This window comes from Augochlora pura, chromosome 10 (assembly GCF_028453695.1).
Source record: "Augochlora pura isolate Apur16 chromosome 10, APUR_v2.2.1, whole genome shotgun sequence".
Taxonomy (NCBI): domain Eukaryota; kingdom Metazoa; phylum Arthropoda; class Insecta; order Hymenoptera; family Halictidae; genus Augochlora; species Augochlora pura.
Genome location: NC_135781.1, coordinates 11,393,773 through 11,411,464, shown reverse-complemented (window position 1 = coordinate 11,411,464; position 17,692 = coordinate 11,393,773). Strand labels below are relative to the sequence as shown.

General features: G+C 31.7%; 2 protein-coding genes and 2 long non-coding RNA genes across 7 annotated transcripts; 1 reads left to right on the top strand and 3 right to left on the bottom strand.

Moving 5' to 3' along the window:
- Positions 1–1,558: 1,558 nt before the first annotated feature.
- LOC144475876 (uncharacterized) lies at positions 1,559–2,904 on the bottom strand. The gene is made up of 3 exons (XR_013494936.1): positions 2,775–2,904; positions 2,244–2,303; positions 1,559–1,888 (listed from the first exon to the last, which is right to left on the bottom strand). It is a non-coding gene; the product is annotated as an uncharacterized LOC144475876 (long non-coding RNA).
- A 2,011-nt stretch (positions 2,905–4,915) lies between these two features.
- On the bottom strand, positions 4,916–6,986 carry LOC144475828 (uncharacterized). The gene is made up of 3 exons (XR_013494930.1): positions 6,864–6,986; positions 6,201–6,260; positions 4,916–5,341 (listed from the first exon to the last, which is right to left on the bottom strand). It is a non-coding gene; the product is annotated as an uncharacterized LOC144475828 (long non-coding RNA).
- A 762-nt stretch (positions 6,987–7,748) lies between these two features.
- On the bottom strand, positions 7,749–11,587 carry LOC144476361 (uncharacterized). 4 transcript variants are annotated; one of them, XM_078193185.1, is made up of 6 exons: positions 10,800–11,587; positions 10,303–10,713; positions 8,459–10,218; positions 8,262–8,351; positions 8,102–8,189; positions 7,749–8,004 (listed from the first exon to the last, which is right to left on the bottom strand). In XM_078193185.1, exons 1-6 carry the CDS (start codon positions 10,849–10,851, stop codon positions 7,862–7,864), a joined length of 2,544 nt encoding a protein of 847 aa, XP_078049311.1. In that variant the 5' UTR covers positions 10,852–11,587; the 3' UTR covers positions 7,749–7,861. The 4 variants fall into 4 exon arrangements, with proteins under 4 accessions (XP_078049311.1, XP_078049310.1, XP_078049309.1 ...); XM_078193184.1 differs by having other exon boundaries at positions 8,459–10,713; positions 10,800–11,255; positions 11,372–11,587; XM_078193183.1 differs by having other exon boundaries at positions 8,459–10,713.
- A 1,386-nt stretch (positions 11,588–12,973) lies between these two features.
- On the top strand, positions 12,974–17,348 carry Strip (striatin interacting protein). Its single transcript, XM_078193019.1, has 12 exons — positions 12,974–13,003; positions 13,105–13,526; positions 13,609–13,728; positions 14,098–14,381; positions 14,459–14,951; positions 15,029–15,182; positions 15,268–15,422; positions 15,500–15,744; positions 15,827–16,054; positions 16,129–16,300; positions 16,372–16,576; positions 16,656–17,348. The coding sequence occupies exons 2-12, from the start codon at positions 13,524–13,526 to the stop codon at positions 16,919–16,921; spliced, it is 2,325 nt and encodes a 774-aa protein (XP_078049145.1). The 5' UTR covers positions 12,974–13,003; positions 13,105–13,523; the 3' UTR covers positions 16,922–17,348.
- Positions 17,349–17,692: the final 344 nt, after the last annotated feature.

Below are 17,692 nucleotides of genomic sequence, written 5' to 3'. Positions count from 1 at the left end.
TTAATTAATATATTTTTGCAATATTAACTACATGTTATCATTTCAAATAAAAAATCAATATAAATCACCGGTACCGTTACTTAACTCCTTGGACGTAACAATGCATATATTTCTGTGCTTGAAGCACAAATACTTTTCTATAAGTTGAGAATGTATATAAAGTTTTTAAAATCCGTGAAATTTCAAAAATTAGTAACAGTAGTAATGGAATAAAAAAGCAAAGTATATGAACCCACGCAAGCGCAACACGAACCCGATGGTGGACGTTGCACACGTTACACAACAACGAAAGACAACGACGCACAGCTTCGAATTGGTCCCGCGTAAATTCATCCTAGAACTTTCACATCAAGAAGTAGTAGCGTGATTCACTTTTTTATTAGTACAGCAAAAAACTACAGTTCTTTGTCATTGATACTCCTAACCCGTTAGGAAATACAGCTAGAGAAAGTATTTTTATATTTCAGTCATTTTTTGCATTCGGCGTGAAAAAAAACGTTGTATGCTTTAGAATAACTTCAATTATTCTCCTAACAATGTCTATATTAAAATAAATAAATTTGTCTGGCATTAAAACCGTTTACTTATTACAACAATCTACAACCGAACTTGATATCTTTATCTTTAAGGTACAATCTTGAAGATCGTTACATCATATCAGGAAATGTGTAGAAAATATAGATTAGAATTTTTGTTAAGGCTTCGTTTTAGAGAAAAATGAATTTAAGTGCTGCAACGTACTTATCGATTTATAAATACAATAAAATAAATATAACATTATTATTTTTATGAAAAGGAAATCTGAAAAAATATATCTATACTGAACATTTGCCGCTATCATTTTGTTTCAAGTACTGTACTAAGAATTAAGTATACACTTTTGCTAATATAGATACTGTAAGATTTTCCGAAATCGAAAAAAAAACAAAATGATCAAGAGCAAGTATCATAAAATGATGATGAATTGGCAGTATAGTGTTGAGGCAGCTGGTCTGAGTTTATTGCTTAGGTTCCTCGAAGTTCTGCGAAACGAAAAGTTGGAGTTTGTGGGTGTGAAATGAACAAAAGGTAATGAAAGAGAAGATTTTGTCAGGGTGGAGGAACTAAACTAAAAGATCGTAAATTCTGGTCAAAGCTCTGATCAAGTGAATTAAAAGCTCGTCGTTGTCATAATTGTAGTCCGTGGCCTTGCTGTTACAAACAAATCAAAAGATACAGATTATTGGAAACGTCGATTATGACATTACAGTTACAGTGTGTCTGTGAGAATTCTGGAAACGTGGTACCCTATCAACACGAGATAAGTTAACCGGCGATAACCATTTTCTTCACCGTACAATCCGTTAAACGCATTTTTCTCTGACTCCAATTTAAAATACGACAAAAACGATGAAAGTTGTAAAGTATAAGCAAAAGATAATGTGAGCAATATGCGCCAATGGTATTTAAATTGTACACTTCAACTGTCAGAAGCTTCTCTTATTTCGCTTCCAAATTAATATCGAGTACATGTACGATATAAAGATAATTATAATGTATACTTTCTTATAACTCCAGATTTACATTCTTAAATATTCTTTATTATATGTATCTCTCTTTTACATTTTTGTAACAATTATATAAAAATCATGATCGAATTAAACTTAATGCATAAGCAGAGTGGGATGTGATAGATGGGACAATGAATTTTCATAAATTTATTATTTCCTCAGCATGCTCCAATCCTACTGAATGCTTCATGGAGATAGTGACATCTAAAATCTTGATTGATGATTTATCATCGCGACGTCCATCCCATTGTAGATCGAAGTTAGTAGCGTTCCATTTCCAAATTAACACTTACAGGGTTGGCAACAGCACTTTTCGCCAGATTTGCAACAGCATTTTTCTACAAAAGAAATAGAATGTTTATAATTATTTTGCGATATTGAGATCACATTATACGGAAGCGCGGCAATATAATTTTCAAAAAATTCTTGCTCGGTATAACCTCCTGACATGTGAATCATAATTTCAATAAACAATATTAAACAGGCCATTTTGACCGGTACATTATGTTTTGCATTGAAAACGATTGCAGAAAAGCATTATTGAAGGGAGTAGAAAAATATGTCATGACAAATTTTTATGCATCCTCTAATTTTGTTGCCACGTTGATTTGAATTATTGTCTTTCAGGCATCGAGTAGGTTTTTGTATAATAGAGCGATAATGAGTAAGATTAAATTAATTGTGAATAATTACCTCCGCTACTTGCCGTACCGCACTTGCACGAAGAGCCGCATTTGCAGTCTTGGCATTTGTCTGCAACAAATATTATTCAAAAATGAATGATCCGCACGCTAGGTAACACATGATTAGAAAGATTAGAATAATCCATTGACGAAATATATAGTATTTGATGAGAACGGATAACGAATTGATTAAACTCGTTTGTTGAAACCCTCCTTTTGGTCCGAGCAATAGAACTTGATAGATCATTTATTTCAATGCATCCTACGTGGCCCAGTAACAACATGAATCATATAATATATGTATTCCGAAAAAATTCTATGGAGGACAAGAATTTTCTTTCATTAAATTGCACGATCGTCAAATTGAGAGAATCTTATTCAATAGTACGCCGAATCAACGATTCATTGGACTAGTGTGTTTATAAGAAATGATTTAGAAACGTTACAATACCGGTCAAAATAAACGGAACAACTATTATGTTAAGAAGAGAGTTATGTATCTTGCATATGAAAATGATGTTTGTGTGACAATAATACTTACTGGAGCACTTTCCACAGTTTGGTCCCTTCATTTTGATTGGTATTTGTTTTAGACTGCAGAATCAACGATATTCGCGAATGCACAGTGATTACTGACCAGTTCCGCTGCGTTGCTTTGAATTTATCTACCTCCTCCTACCATGATCTCTTTTATAGGTAAGAATTTGCGTGGCGTGCGCAACGAGTACGGTTTGTGCCATGCGCAAATCAGGACTGTAGTCATTCAAAGCAGGTTCTGCATCACATCATATTCAAACATTTCTTGAAGTTAATAAACAATTACAAAGAATAAGGAAATTTAATAACTATCGCCGTTCTAACAAAGTTAAATAAGTAGTAACGTGATTTTATTATAAAGCCAATTAACAGGCGATTATAATGTAGACTACATATTACCTTTCCAATTAAAAATTTGATATAAATGAACAGAATCGCTATTTAACAAATTGGCTTGAAATACAAATACTTTTCTATAATTTGAGAATTCCTATAAAGTTTTCAAAGATTAGTAACAGTAGTAATGGAATAAAAAAGCAAAGTATATGAACCCACGCAAGCGCAACACGAACCCAATGGTGGACGTTTCACACGTTACACAACAACGAAAGACAACGACGCACTTCGAATTGGTCCCGCGTAAATTCATCCTAGAACTTTCACATCAAAAAGTAGTAGCGTGATTCATTTTTCTATTAGTACAGCAAAAAACTGCAGTTCTTTGTCATGGATATTCCTAACCCGTTAGGAAATACAGCTAGAGAGAGTATTTTTATATTTCAATCATTTTTTGCATTCGGCGTGAAAAATAAACGTTGTATGCTTTAGAATAACTTCAATTATACTCCTAACAACGTCTTTATTAAAATAAATAAATTTGTCTGGCATTAAAACCGTTTACTTATTTCAACAATCTACAATCGAACTTGATGTCTTTATTTTTAAGGTACAATCATGAAGATCGTTACATCATATCAGGAAATGTGTAGAAAATATAGATTAGAATTTTTGTTAAGGCTTCGCTTTACAAAAAAATAAACATAAGTGCTGCAACGTACTTATCGATTTATAAATACAATAAAACAAATATGACATTATTATTTTTATGAGGAGGAAATCTGTTTCAAAAATTGCAGTTAGATTATCAGCGGTCTATTTTACAAAAGTATATCCCTATTTTTTCCTATATTTTAGAGTAACGAGATGTACGAGCATTTGCTCTGCAATTATGAAATCAACGATCAAAAAGAATAACATGACACCTCGTGGTTTATATTTTGTAATTTTTAATTTGCAATATATAATTTATAATTTGCATCTGCTAAGAAATTCATAAATGCTACATCCATTGTTTAAATATTATACGTGTCCTGGATATTTGCTGCTGCCGCTCCGTGTCAAATACTTTACTAGAAATGAAGTATACACTTTTACTAACATTAATACTGTAAGATTTTCCGAAGTCTAAAAAAACAAAATGATCAAAAGCAAATGTCATAAAGTGATGATGAATTGGCAGCAGAGTATTAAGACAGCTGATCTGAGTTTATTGCGTAGATTCTTCGAAGTCCTGCGTAATCAAAAGGTAGAGCGGGTGTACAATGTTGAGAGAATAAGTGTTAAAATAATATAGGGAACACAAATTAATGATGATGGAGGAGATTTTGTAAGAGGCAAAAATCTAAACTGCAAAATCAGTTCATTTCGTGCAATGTCACGATCGAGTTAACTTATACGTTGTCGTAGTCTCTGTCGTTGATATCGATGTTCAGGAGAAGTTGCACTGTGAAAACGACTTTTTGTTTTTTTTTCTAATAAACTGTTATATTTACTGTTATTCATTGCACCACAGAATATCGTAGGATTTTTTTAAATAACCCCAACACTACTAACCAACCAAAATGTACGGATTATTAACAGTATAAATCGCAACACGCATTTTTCTCCGCCTTCAATATAAAATAAGGTATTAAGTAACCAAAACTGTAAAGCGTAAGCAAAATATAATGTCAGCGAAATGCGACAATGGTATTCATATCTCATATTTCAACTGTTACAAGTTTCCTTTATCTCGGTTCTAAATTAATATCGAGTACATGTACGATATAAAGATAATTATACTCTGTACTTTCTTATAACTCGAAGTTCACATTCTTAGATATTCTTTATTATATGCATTTCTCTTTTACATTTTTGTAACAATTATATAAAAATCATGATTGAATTAAACTTAATGCATAAGCAGAGTGGGATGTGATAGATGGGACAATGAATTTTCATAAATTTATTATTTCCTCAGCATGCTCCAATCCTACTATAATTCATACGCTAATAAAATTCCATTGGCAGTATGGTGACAATAAGTTGTCGAATTTTATTAGCCGTTCGTCGATAGTGTCAACAAACAGAGGAAAGGGCTTAGCGTAGATACTGGCATCTAAAATCTTGACTGATGATTTATCATCGCAACGTCCATCCCATTGAAGATCGAAGTTAGTAGCGTTCCATTTCCGAATTAGCACTTACAGGGCTGGCAACAGCACTTTTCTCCAGATTTGCAACAGCATTTATCTACAAAAAAAATAGAATGTTTATAATTATTTAGGGATATCGAGATAAAATTATACGGAAGCACAGCGATATAATTCTCAAACAATTGTTGCTCGGTATAGCCTCCTGACAATCGCATTTACAATTGATCATTTGTTTCCTCCTAATCATTGTATACACGGCGTCTCGCAGATGATCGCACGATTGTAGTTTTGCGAGGAGAAATATAAAATGAAAAATGTAGTAGCTATAGAATAGCTGCTTACTTTTCTCGAAAATAAAGTGCGCTGTGAATAAAGTTTATTGTATATTTTAAGCAGTCACGAATGTATCCATCACTCGTAGTACACCTTATTTTGAATAAAATCTTGTAAATGGGGAACTGTCCAAATAGGTATAATATATAGAAAGGAAGAGCTCCTAATTAAAATCACAGTTCATTGGTTATTATTGACCTTTTCAGAAAAAAGAAATTGTCAGCTATATTCCTTCGAAATAGTCTAACACTAAATCTACCGAGCACTACACGTGGTGCGTGTTGCTTCAAAAGACTGTCACGACAGAATTTATTTAAACTTTTCGACATTTTTACTATAACATATGCTTGCATTAAAATTAAATCTTTTTTCGATTAAAAAGCCTTCAATATTTCAATAAATAATGTTAAACAGATTATTTTGACTATTACTTTATGTTTAGTTTTGAAAACAATTGACATAAAACATTATTGAAGGGATAAGAAAAATATAATGTCATGATTTTGTATATATCCTCTAATTTTGTTGTCACGTTAGCTTAAATTATTATCTTTAAGGCATCAAGTAGGGCTTTTGTATAATAGAACTAAATGAGTAAGATTAAATTAATTGTGAATAATTACCGCCGCAACTGGTTGTGCCGCACTTGCACGAGGAACCGCATTTGCAGTCCTGGCATTTGTCTGCAACAAATATTATTAAAAAATGAATCATCCATATGCTAGGTACCACATGATTAGAATGTTTAAAACAATGTATTGAGAAAATACATAGTATTTGATAAGAACGGATGATAAATTGACTGAACTCGTCAGTTGAGACCACTGCTTTTGATCCGAGTAATAGAGCTTAATACATAATTTATTTCAATGCTTCCTACGCGAAGTGCATTCCTAAGAAATTCTATGGTGGACAAGAATTTTCCTTTATTAAATTACACAATCGCCAAAGCTGCGGAAATCTTATTCAATAATTCGCCGAAACAATCATTGCAATTGTGTGTTTGTAAAAATGATTTAGAAACGTTACTATGCCGGTTCGATGAAAAACGAATCATCTTTTATCTAAGGAAGAAAGTAATTTAACTTGTACTATTTAAATGAATAAAAATTGATGATCAGTTAACTCAAGTATATTTGAACACTGAAAAATCAAGTATTCAATAAATAAGTATAAATGTATTTTAAGGGTAATTCAATATATCAGTACATATAATTGCAGGTTTTGAAATTAATTTGGCCTATGGAAATGATGCTTTTAGATATTTGTGTGATAGTAATACTTACTGGAGCACTTTTCACAGCTTGGTCCCTTCATTTTGATTGGTATTTGATCTTGATTGCGGAATCAACGAGTTTCGTGAAAGCACAGCGATTACTGACCAGTTCTACTGAGTTGCTTTGAATTTATCGACCTTCCCCTACCATGACCTCTTTTATAGGTAAGTATCTGCGTGGCGTGTGCAACGAGTATAGTTTGTGCCTGTGCTATGCGCAAACCAGGGCTGTATACATTTGTATATGTCGCATCGGTTATTAAAATTTTCGTTCCATTCATTTTGCAATTGTACAAAGGAAGGAAATTGAAGTAAAAGAATCTCTATTTTAATGGGCAGACATAAGTGATTTGATTTTAATGCCAGCTAATGTAATTGAGATTAGATATTATTGTTTCAATCTAAAATTTTTTCTAAATCTGTGGTATAAATTTTTAATTTTCTGTGCTTGGTATACAAGTAACTGATGCTTCTTGCTATTTTTGACTTTGTACAGGACTTTTTTGATCTGATATACTTTAAGAAGTAGCGACGGTAGTAATGGGGTGCAAAACGAATCGTACGTCTCTGTGCAAATGCAGCACGAACCCAATGGTGAACGTTCCACACGTTACTCAACGAGAGATAACAACGCAATCTTCGAATTTATACCGCGTAAATACGTTCTAGAAATTTTACGCGAAGAAGTAATAGTATGACTCATTTCGTAATTAGTATAGTAAAGAACCGCTATTCTCTGGAACTGTTTCTTGCAATCTATTAGAAAGCACAGCCAGAGAAAGTGTTTTCGTATTTTTCTATTTTTCCACATTCAGTATGGAAAGTAAAAATTATATACTTTAGAATAACTTGTATTGCAATATAATTAGGGACAAAATGTAATGAAACACGAGCATAAGAAAATACAAACTTTATTAGAAAGTATTTCTCCTTAATTTTCGCAATTTACCCGCAACAGGAATAGAAGATATCAATTTATTTGCAATTATAAAATACTAGTTACATGTATTATTTTTTATGAATAAAATTCGTTCTGCTAGCTGCCTGTTCTACATGTATTGATATATCTTCTGGTTTATACTGTATTTCGAATCCTTCTTCAGTTGGTGTTAATCCAGTAGCCTCCTGTTTATGTTGTGATTTAATCCTAGCTAAAAATATTATTAAAATTTGAGTATCATCATTTGTAAAATTTTATATTCTTACTTTATATACAGTATGTATACATAGATTCTGCTTTTATAATACCTTCATGTCGAATCACTACTTTACTTTGTGCTGATTCCACCAATTTTTTTACTCGATTTCCCATTTTGGATGTACTGTCTTCTTTTATCTATTGAAAATGTAATATATGAGTATGATGTACATATCTGTAACTCAAAAGTAATCACTTCATAATACATACTATTTTTACCCGTGAAGGAAGCTCATAAGAAACCTTGGGAAGTATAAAATGGCTTTTAGGGGTGTTAGTATTCTCTTTATTTACGATCACCTATAAAAAATTAAAATAAATGCTTTAATATACAGAAGCAAATATTTTTCATAAAGTTGATTCTACATTAAAAACTTATTAATTTATCTAATTCATAATTAATATACCTCCTGTTTATGCATTTGATTTACTCCTAATCTAGGAGATAAATTCAGCTTTAGTGAAGCCTTTTGGATAGATGATTTTGAATTTTCACCTTGTAGTGGTTTAATGATCTTTCTTGTAGGTGTAAGTAGCATATCATCAGTTTTAGCATGCACATTTTTTATAAGTTGCATATCTGTGCCTCGTATGTACATTCCAACCGGTGATACTATAGTATTATAATTCAATCTATACAATCCTTTCGCATGTGGACTTTTCAAGATATGGTCTCCCAAACCATTTTTTGACGGGCTACCTATATTAGGAAAATATTCCTTCTTCTTTTTGTATTTTGAAGTTTGAGGACTTTTACCTGGTGTAACAAAGAGTTTTGGTGTTAAATGCTCCGTCTTTTTTGTATTATCTTTATTTATCTCTCTCGATAATGGTGAATTACGTATATTATAAATGTTCCCGTTCGGATTTAATGGACTTTCTCTCGATGTATGTGATTTCGATGTTGAATATTTTTTTGCAGAATCCTCCTTTACTTCTATATTTTGTATAATAATTTCTTCTTCACTTTTTGGCGGAGTTTTAGGTGTACTTGGTTTGAACTTCTTAAATAAATTAATAATGGGTTTCTGCCTTTCCAAATATGTCAAATAATCTTTACATGACATCAAAGTTTTTATAAACTCAGCTTCATTATTAACTGATGAATTTGAATCAGTTAAAGTAGAAGATAAAGACGACTCTCCTAGTGATCTTTTTTCTTCCACAACATTAGTATTTGCATTGATTTCTGTGATGAGCCTTGCTGTATCAAGACATCTTTTCCTCTTTTCAGCTATATCTTGTAAAAGTGTTTTCTCTAACTCATCTGTATCAAATGTTCTATAATCATTTATGATTTTATCAGTATTTATGGTACTAAACTCGGATCTTTTGTTAGATCTTATAGATCTTTTCTTAGAATATGAAATATTGTCTTGTTCAAAATCTGTAGATTTACAATCTGATTCTTGTTGTGATTTATTAAACTTAAAATCAAGTTTATTTATCAAAGGTTGTTCTAAACATTTATTATATAAATTGGGTGTACTTGATATAATTTTGTCTTTTTTGTAAGCATCAGAACTATTCAATGAAGCCATTTGTTGGTCGCAAATATCTTCAAGATGGGACATACTTAACAATGAAGGCATTGAAAGACTTCTATTTAAAGTTTCAAAAGATTCCTTCTCCTCTGGAAACAATTTCTTGCACTGTGCCTCCAAACGTTCAAAAGATTCAACACTAGACAAATTTGGAGATAAATTTGTTACATTATCTGCACTTCTGTTAAATCGGTTTTTTGAGATCTTTTGGAAGAACCTTTTCTTAAGTACACATGTTGCTGACAATGGTGTACTAGGCAAGGAAGCTGTACTCATAGATTTAGATAATAATTTTTCTTGTCTAAATGCTTCATCATCCAATTTATTGCTATCTGGACTCACTGTATCTTCTGAGCTTATGTTTGTTGAAGACAACGATGGAGCCCAGTCAGGCCACGATTCATCTTCTATAAATTTACACATTTTCCGAAATTCTGTTGTTAATCTGCTCAAATTGAATGCTGCAGCATTACATGTATCATCATTGTTGTTTATAACTGATTCTTCAATAATAGTCATTAACTGTTGTGTGAAATTTTTAGGAGCAGTCACAAATGTATCAGATAAACGTTTTAACACTGATTCTGTTCCTGAAGCTTCTTTTATTTTATTGAGCTGATTGTCTAAAGAACAAAGTATTTTTTCAAATTTATTTATTCCAACAGCTTCTTTATCATATTCACATTGTACATTAGAAATATTCATACTTTTTGATTTGCAATTGGTATCTCTTGGCCATGACTTTGCTGTTGATGTAATTAAATTTTTCTCAGTCATGCGACGAATGTTGTAGTTGGTATCTCTCTTTTTTGTCTCTGATGGAGTTGATATTAATGCATCAACTTTCTTACATGTATGACTAAATTCATTATTAAATACGAATTCCTCTTTTAAGCTATCATTTTGAAATAAATCAATACATTTATTTAAATCTGGTACTGATCGAGTAGGTGTAACAGATGTAGTAGATGTATTTGATGGATTTTTTGTGCAGCTACCTGCTAGAATAAGTGAATGTTTACTACTGCGTGTAGATGTATTAGACAGAATATTACATTCTTTTATCTGGTCTAAACTATCTTGAAATCCGGAATGAGTATCAGAGCCAGTAGTAGTTACTGAAAAAAACGAATTATTTGACAATCAATACAACACATGCAAATATTTATTATGTTAATTTAAAATCTATGTTATATTTACTTACTGAAACTGTTTAACGAATCCGTAAAATCAGCATGTCTTCTTTGTCGACTCATGTTAATTCCTTATTAAAATGTAAACTACAACTAATATTACTGACATAAGATGATTTAATGTATACGTAATTTATAGAAGTCGATTTGTCCATTCAAGAATTCTATCTCTGGATAGTGTAATAAAATAATAATAACGATAATAATAATAGTAACGAATACAACTAATATTTATTGTATATGAAATTCAAAAATCACTTTTTCAAAGCATAGTTGTAACGTTCCACGCTACCATTTTAAACAGTCAATATAGCCAACGCACTGAACATTAACTTCAATAACATTATTGAAGTTGCTTACTGTAGTAACCAATATTAATAAAACATACCTTAAAAAATTGCTCTTTAATTATCCATAATTGCTTACCAATTAGTGTTAATTGGTCACGTATCGTCTTCGAGAAATATCTAAACAAAATTGATAACAAGACTAGGGACTTTCATGAGAGGTTGATGACTTTTAATAATACAAAATTTCTGAAATAATGTATAAAACATACTGCCGTAATTCGCATAATTCCTACCCGTTATAATAGTCCTTGCTGATGCATTATCGTATTTGAAATAATACAGTGCATAAACAACGGCTGTTAGCTCACGTACATTGAACCACGTTATGCACGTATAAACAGAATTTAATTGTATAATAATACGACATATATTTCCAGGCGGCAATATGATCTGTTATAGAGTATCGACATAGAAATTTTCTTTGTTCTGATTGGTTGTCGATTCGCTGTGTTCTCTCTACGAAGATTTATCGTGAATTGAATTACACATTGGTAGAAAACAGTAATAATTGACTTTATATATAGTACAAGGTGGCAGGGTCTTCGTTAGCACAATTCATAAACGTGAACAATATCAAAAATTTTCAAGAAAATAGAAGACGTTAACTATCTACATTTAAATATATTAGTCCAAAGGATCCGTAAAACATAAGTATAAATTCAAATATTAGAAAGTCAGAAATAAGACGTCTATTGAAAGAAGTTCAATTCCATATATGCACTAATGATGTTCCCGACTTAGTTTACTAGACTGTGTCGCCAATCAAAACAATCTAATTATAACTCAACAGCCAACAACTATAACACCTGTCATTTGTATTGAGGACCCAGGACTAACATTTCTATCATATAAAACGCTTGTCCGTCTGGAACAAATAAACAATAATTGACCTTTAGAAACTACTGCTGTAAATCGATTCAAAAAATTATGTTTTGGGGACCAAACATTTTTACAAGAGGGACTGGCTGTGCAACAAAATATTATCCGTAATATAAAAAGCAACCGATAATCTAATTGTAGTTCGGCGAGACATGATGTAACGTACCAATCAATAATTAATAATGGACAATAGCTACAGGCAAGTATCGATATTCTCATAGAAACAATGCATATCACTTTTTCTTTTTGATTGATATGTTCAACTCTTTCTTATCCAATGGCTACAAGGTGCATAAAAAGCATCATAGATAGTAATTAAAGGTTCATTCGCTCACAAGTATTTATAAGTATAACTATTACAAGTACATTATTGTATTATAGGTATATGTATACAAGTATGTTATTTACAACTATAATTCATTACCTGCCTCTGTCCAATTCATTTTCTCTAAGAAATTCAGCTGTGTGGTATATAAATCAAATACACAAGTTCCCTAATGAAATAAGATATTAAAACAATAAAGCAAAGTTTGAATCTATCGTAAATGTTCTATTGAATTTTAAACGATAGTTCTTTGTTTTACGGAGAATCAACAATTTCCCTGTGACAAGTGTGACTTAGCTCGCACATGTTGTACTGATATCGTGCTCTCTTGCTCACTCACTATTTGCTCTTTTTGTCATCGGCTATTAGTGCAGCACGGTTCAATTTGAATCGTTAACCAATCAGAATGTAGCAATTCGCTGCATTTTCTCAATTCAAAAGCTTTGTTACCCCTGGATATAGATCATGAATTCAGAGATTACTGCATGAAATAAAATATTACGCTTAAGAACTTCATAAAATATCGTCATTAATAAACAGCAATGCGTCTGATAATCAAGGACGTCGAATTTGAGGATATGAACATTAAAAATTCCAGCAGGAATTCGTTTCTTTGTTGTACATAGTTTATGGCCAGGTGGACAACTGTGTGTATATGTATGTACGTATTTTGATATGTAATCTGTTGTAATCGGTTTACGTTTACGTCGATGAAATTCCTCAATATTATCGAATAAAGAAAGGATATATGCATATTTTCAGATAGACAAGTGTGTATAACAAAAATTGATCGATTCATGAAAACAGTTTTAATGATTGCTTAAAAGAGGTATCGATTCATAAATTGCGCTAGGTGTGCAGTGTGTGAAACGTTTTTAATCTTGTTGGAAAATGTTATCCTACGTTAATAATGGATACGGCAAGCACGACCACCCTCCTATTAGTTATATATTCTGCTAGTGATGTGAATAAATGTTTTGCGAATTGAGTGAAAAATATCTGACGGACGTAAGGAGCGGCTAGTATCGCGAGGACCAAATCGTCTCTAACCTTTTTTGGCAGATACATTTGCCATCCTTTATCGCTTGAATTGTTACAATTTATATATCATAGACCACAATTTGTCAACAACGACTCATACGCTTGCTTGTGCAATACTCGTTAAATTTGACATTCACAAAATGGTGAGTAACTTATTTGTACTTTTCTGCTTTTCTATTCGAGAAAACTAACATTAAATCATTATAAACTTTTTTTCTCATTTAGGAAACACTTAAATCAAATGGAGATTTAGACTTTGTTTATGATGATGCAGATACACATGCTAATGAAATTGCAGAATTATACAGTTATACAGAACAATATGAATTGCATGTTAATCTTACTGTGAGTATAGAGACAGTTAACAGATCTACTAAAGTAATATAATACTATATATATATAATTTTTGTATAGTAGACATCTAATTATGTATTTGTTGAACTTGTTGACTGCTCATTTAATAACCGTAAAACTCAATAAGATCAAAGCACTTTACTTAAGAAAACATATACTAAGAAGATAAGATCTGTGATATTAATTACTCCCTTAATCATTGTATACTTAAAATAATTTTTAAGTTTGAACAAATGATTTTAACATCCAAATGCGGGTGATATAATAATCACCACATTAAACAGTTCAAATCTAAATCCTTGATATATTTAGACCTTGTCTGCAATAAAACTAATAAAATATGAATATGCCTGTTCTCAGGCTTTTGAAGAACAAATGGAGTTTTATATATTACGACCATGGTGGCAAAACTTGACGGAAACAGAACAGAAGTCAGTGATTTCAAAGCTGTTAGATCAGTTGGAGGTCTCCAATAAACAGTTGAGAATGAAGGCTGCAAGATGTATCTTGTATTTAGCTCAAGGCTGTTGGGCCGAAGTTCAATCTGATAAGGAGCAGCAAGACTGGACTAGAACAAATGTAATGTTATTGTATGAAGCTGGAGCTTTTCCAGCATTTGTTCAGCTTCTTAATATTGAAATTGAGTGAGTTCTTATATCTATGTGAATAATTTTCTATCGCACTTAACAGAAATTCTACATTCACGTCTTTTTTGATTTAGGAACAGTACCACAGTTACCTCAGCAATGAGGAAGATAACTGTTAGTCTTGATGATTCTATCGATTTAAGGGTAATCCTATCTGTTTTATATATTATAACTGAAGTAATGAGAGAAGAAACAAAGAATTTAGAGCACAGTATTTATAAGAATCATGTTGAATCTTTTAAAGAAGATTTAATAAACCCATATGGTGAAGAACTGCTCATAATTAAGCTTCTTGGTATGGTAACATGCTTTTGCAGTGGATCAGCGCCGAATTTTGCAATGAAAAAGGTACTTCTACTCTTGTGGAAATTAATCTTGGTGTCCCTCGGTGGAATTGATACACTAAGGAAATTAAAGAAACAGTATCGCGAGGAAGCTGGTCTTGATACGCATCAAGAAGATACCATAGAAGTTGCTAAGACTATGAGAGCTAGTTCACCTCCAATTAATGCTGGAGATCTAATTGAGATACATAATAACCAAAAGACACCATATAAATACCGACGAGTATGTTTCTTTTACATATTTAATTATAGCAATGTATTGTATAAACATGAGCATTATAATCTTGTAACTTATTCCAGCAATGTTTGATGAAACAAAGGTCATTGGACGAACCATTATCAGAAATGGTATTTGATATTTCAGAATTGAAAAATCCAGGTTGGAATGAGCCTTACTTTGAAGATAATCATGTAGAAGTAAGGCCTAGTACTCCACCAGTTACTAAGGGAAAAGGTATAATCTGTATATTATAATTGTTTATTTTCAATTACGAATCATTTCATGTAAAGTGATTATATATAATAACTTATTTCCATAGGTTTACCATGGACACCGAAAGTCAGACAAAAGGATATTGATCAATTCCTTGAAGTAGCTAGACTAAAATTTGTTGGCTACAAAGTACAAGGAGACAGAGAAAGTTTGGTTGGCTTGCCACAACCGATACTTGAAGGTATTAATACACTAAAACGAGTAAGTTCAGTAACCATGAGCTTTTCATTTTTTAATTCGAAGGCTAGTTGAATATATACAAATTATTATATTTTTAGCATATGTATACGTCTTTAGCTGAAGTTCAGATAAAAAAAGAAGAGGAAATAGCTAGGAATCCAATGAGTACACCAGAGCCTCCGATTCGTCAAACACCAACAGAAATATTATATCAAGCCATGTTGCCGAATCTTCCACAGTATATGATCGCATTGTTGAAAATTTTACTCTCGGCTGCACCGGCCAGCAAAGCCAAGACAGACAGCACAAATATCATGGCTGATGTTTTACCTGGACAAATGCCGTAGGAATAAATCCTTCAATCTGTCATCATCTAATTTCTTTTTACCATTAATGTCCTAATTTATACACGATTTTTTTTTCAGTATGACGGTTATTCAATCAATGTCACTTGGTATCGATGTGAACAGACACAAGGAAATTATTGTTAAAGCAGTTTCTGCAATTCTGTTACTCTTGTTAAAACATTTCAAACTGAATCACATATATCAATTCGAATTTATGTCACAGCATTTGGTATTTGCCAACTGTATACCACTTGTTTTAAAATTTTTAAATCAGAACATTGTGGCTTACATTGAAGCTAAGAATGTGTATGTATTTATCTACGACTAGCACTTCATTTGATTTACTGGGATTATCCTTATTACTTGTCTTTCTATTACAGTATTCCTATTTTGGATTTCCCTATGTGTGTTATTGGAGATCAACCAGAACTAACCATAGAAAGCCTTGAGATTGAGAACAGTCAAGCGTACTCTTGGCGAAATGTTTTCTCCAGTATTAATTTATTACGAATTATTAACAAACTAACGAAATGGAAGCATAGTAGGATTATGGTAAATACTACGTTTGTTTTAGATACTGGTCTCACTTGTTAGCAAATCTTAACTCCATTTTTTTTTATCAGATGCTGGTCGTCTTTAAATCTGCTCCTATATTAAAGCGTACATTGAAAGTTAAACATGCAATGATGCAATTATATGTATTAAAATTATTAAAGATGCAAACCAAATATTTAGGACGCCAATGGCGGAAAGGTAACATGAAAACTATTAGCGTAATTTATGCAAAAGTAAGACATCGTCTAAACGATGATTGGGCTTATGGCAATGGTAAGATAATTACTGTTTACACATAGTACCATATTCTAAATGTCATTGGAAGAAATTGAAAATTTCTATCATATTTTAGATTTAGAAGCACGACCTTGGGATTTTCAAGTAGAAGAATGCGACTTACGTACGTGTGTTGATCAATTTAACAATCGCCGATATTCTAATGCTCCTAAGAACAAAGACATGGAACCTGTTGATAACTCTATTATATCAGTACTCGGTGCAAAAGTTGAACTGAGCGAAGAGTTTAAACAACATTGTGAGCTATGGTTACAAAAGGAAGTATTTGAGAAGAGCATTAACTGGGACTTACTGTTGAATCCTGAAACGTGTGAACTTTAAAATTTTAATGAGTGTTAAACACACATTAAAAAATGGTATTGCCACTGACAAATAGATTTGGATGATATTTCGACATTTTTACATATTATGCACTATTGTGAAGTGTTAAAAGTGAAAGAAACATTGCCATATCGATACAACCGAAACTGAATTTCTATTTGGTTTATGTACATTGGAACTGTGAATGGTCCTAATCGAACAGACGTTTAGTAAAAAGAAAAACAAATTAGTGAACACAAAAGGAGAAACGACTGTTTAGAAGATAACGTGTGTAACCTTTCCTCTTTTTACATTTCTTTTATGTGTATTTAACTTGTGCTATGGTTATTGTTGGTAGCAATACTTTACGATTACATAGTTATAAATAAGCATATATAATCGTTTCTTATGTATTTACAGTGAACTAGAATAAATTTGTTCAGATATATGTAGGTTTATAAATGTATCATTCACACTTAATCGTCTAAGTTTCTGTAAATTAATTTTCGATGTGACATATATTTCACAAATTGCGCATCAACTTAATCTTCCTGTATTTTGTATAATTTTTATATGTACTCGATTTTTTCATTATTATAGGATTAATATATACGATTATGAACTTTACAATATTTACAAATGAAACAAAACGAATATAAATTTTAACGCGTACAATATATAAATGTGATTGGAACTGCGTTTTTTTAAAGAAGACTTTGCTAATTTTATATATGAATTTTGTTGGCTCATCATTAAATGTGGCAATAATATGTGCCTGATCTGTGTCCTTGC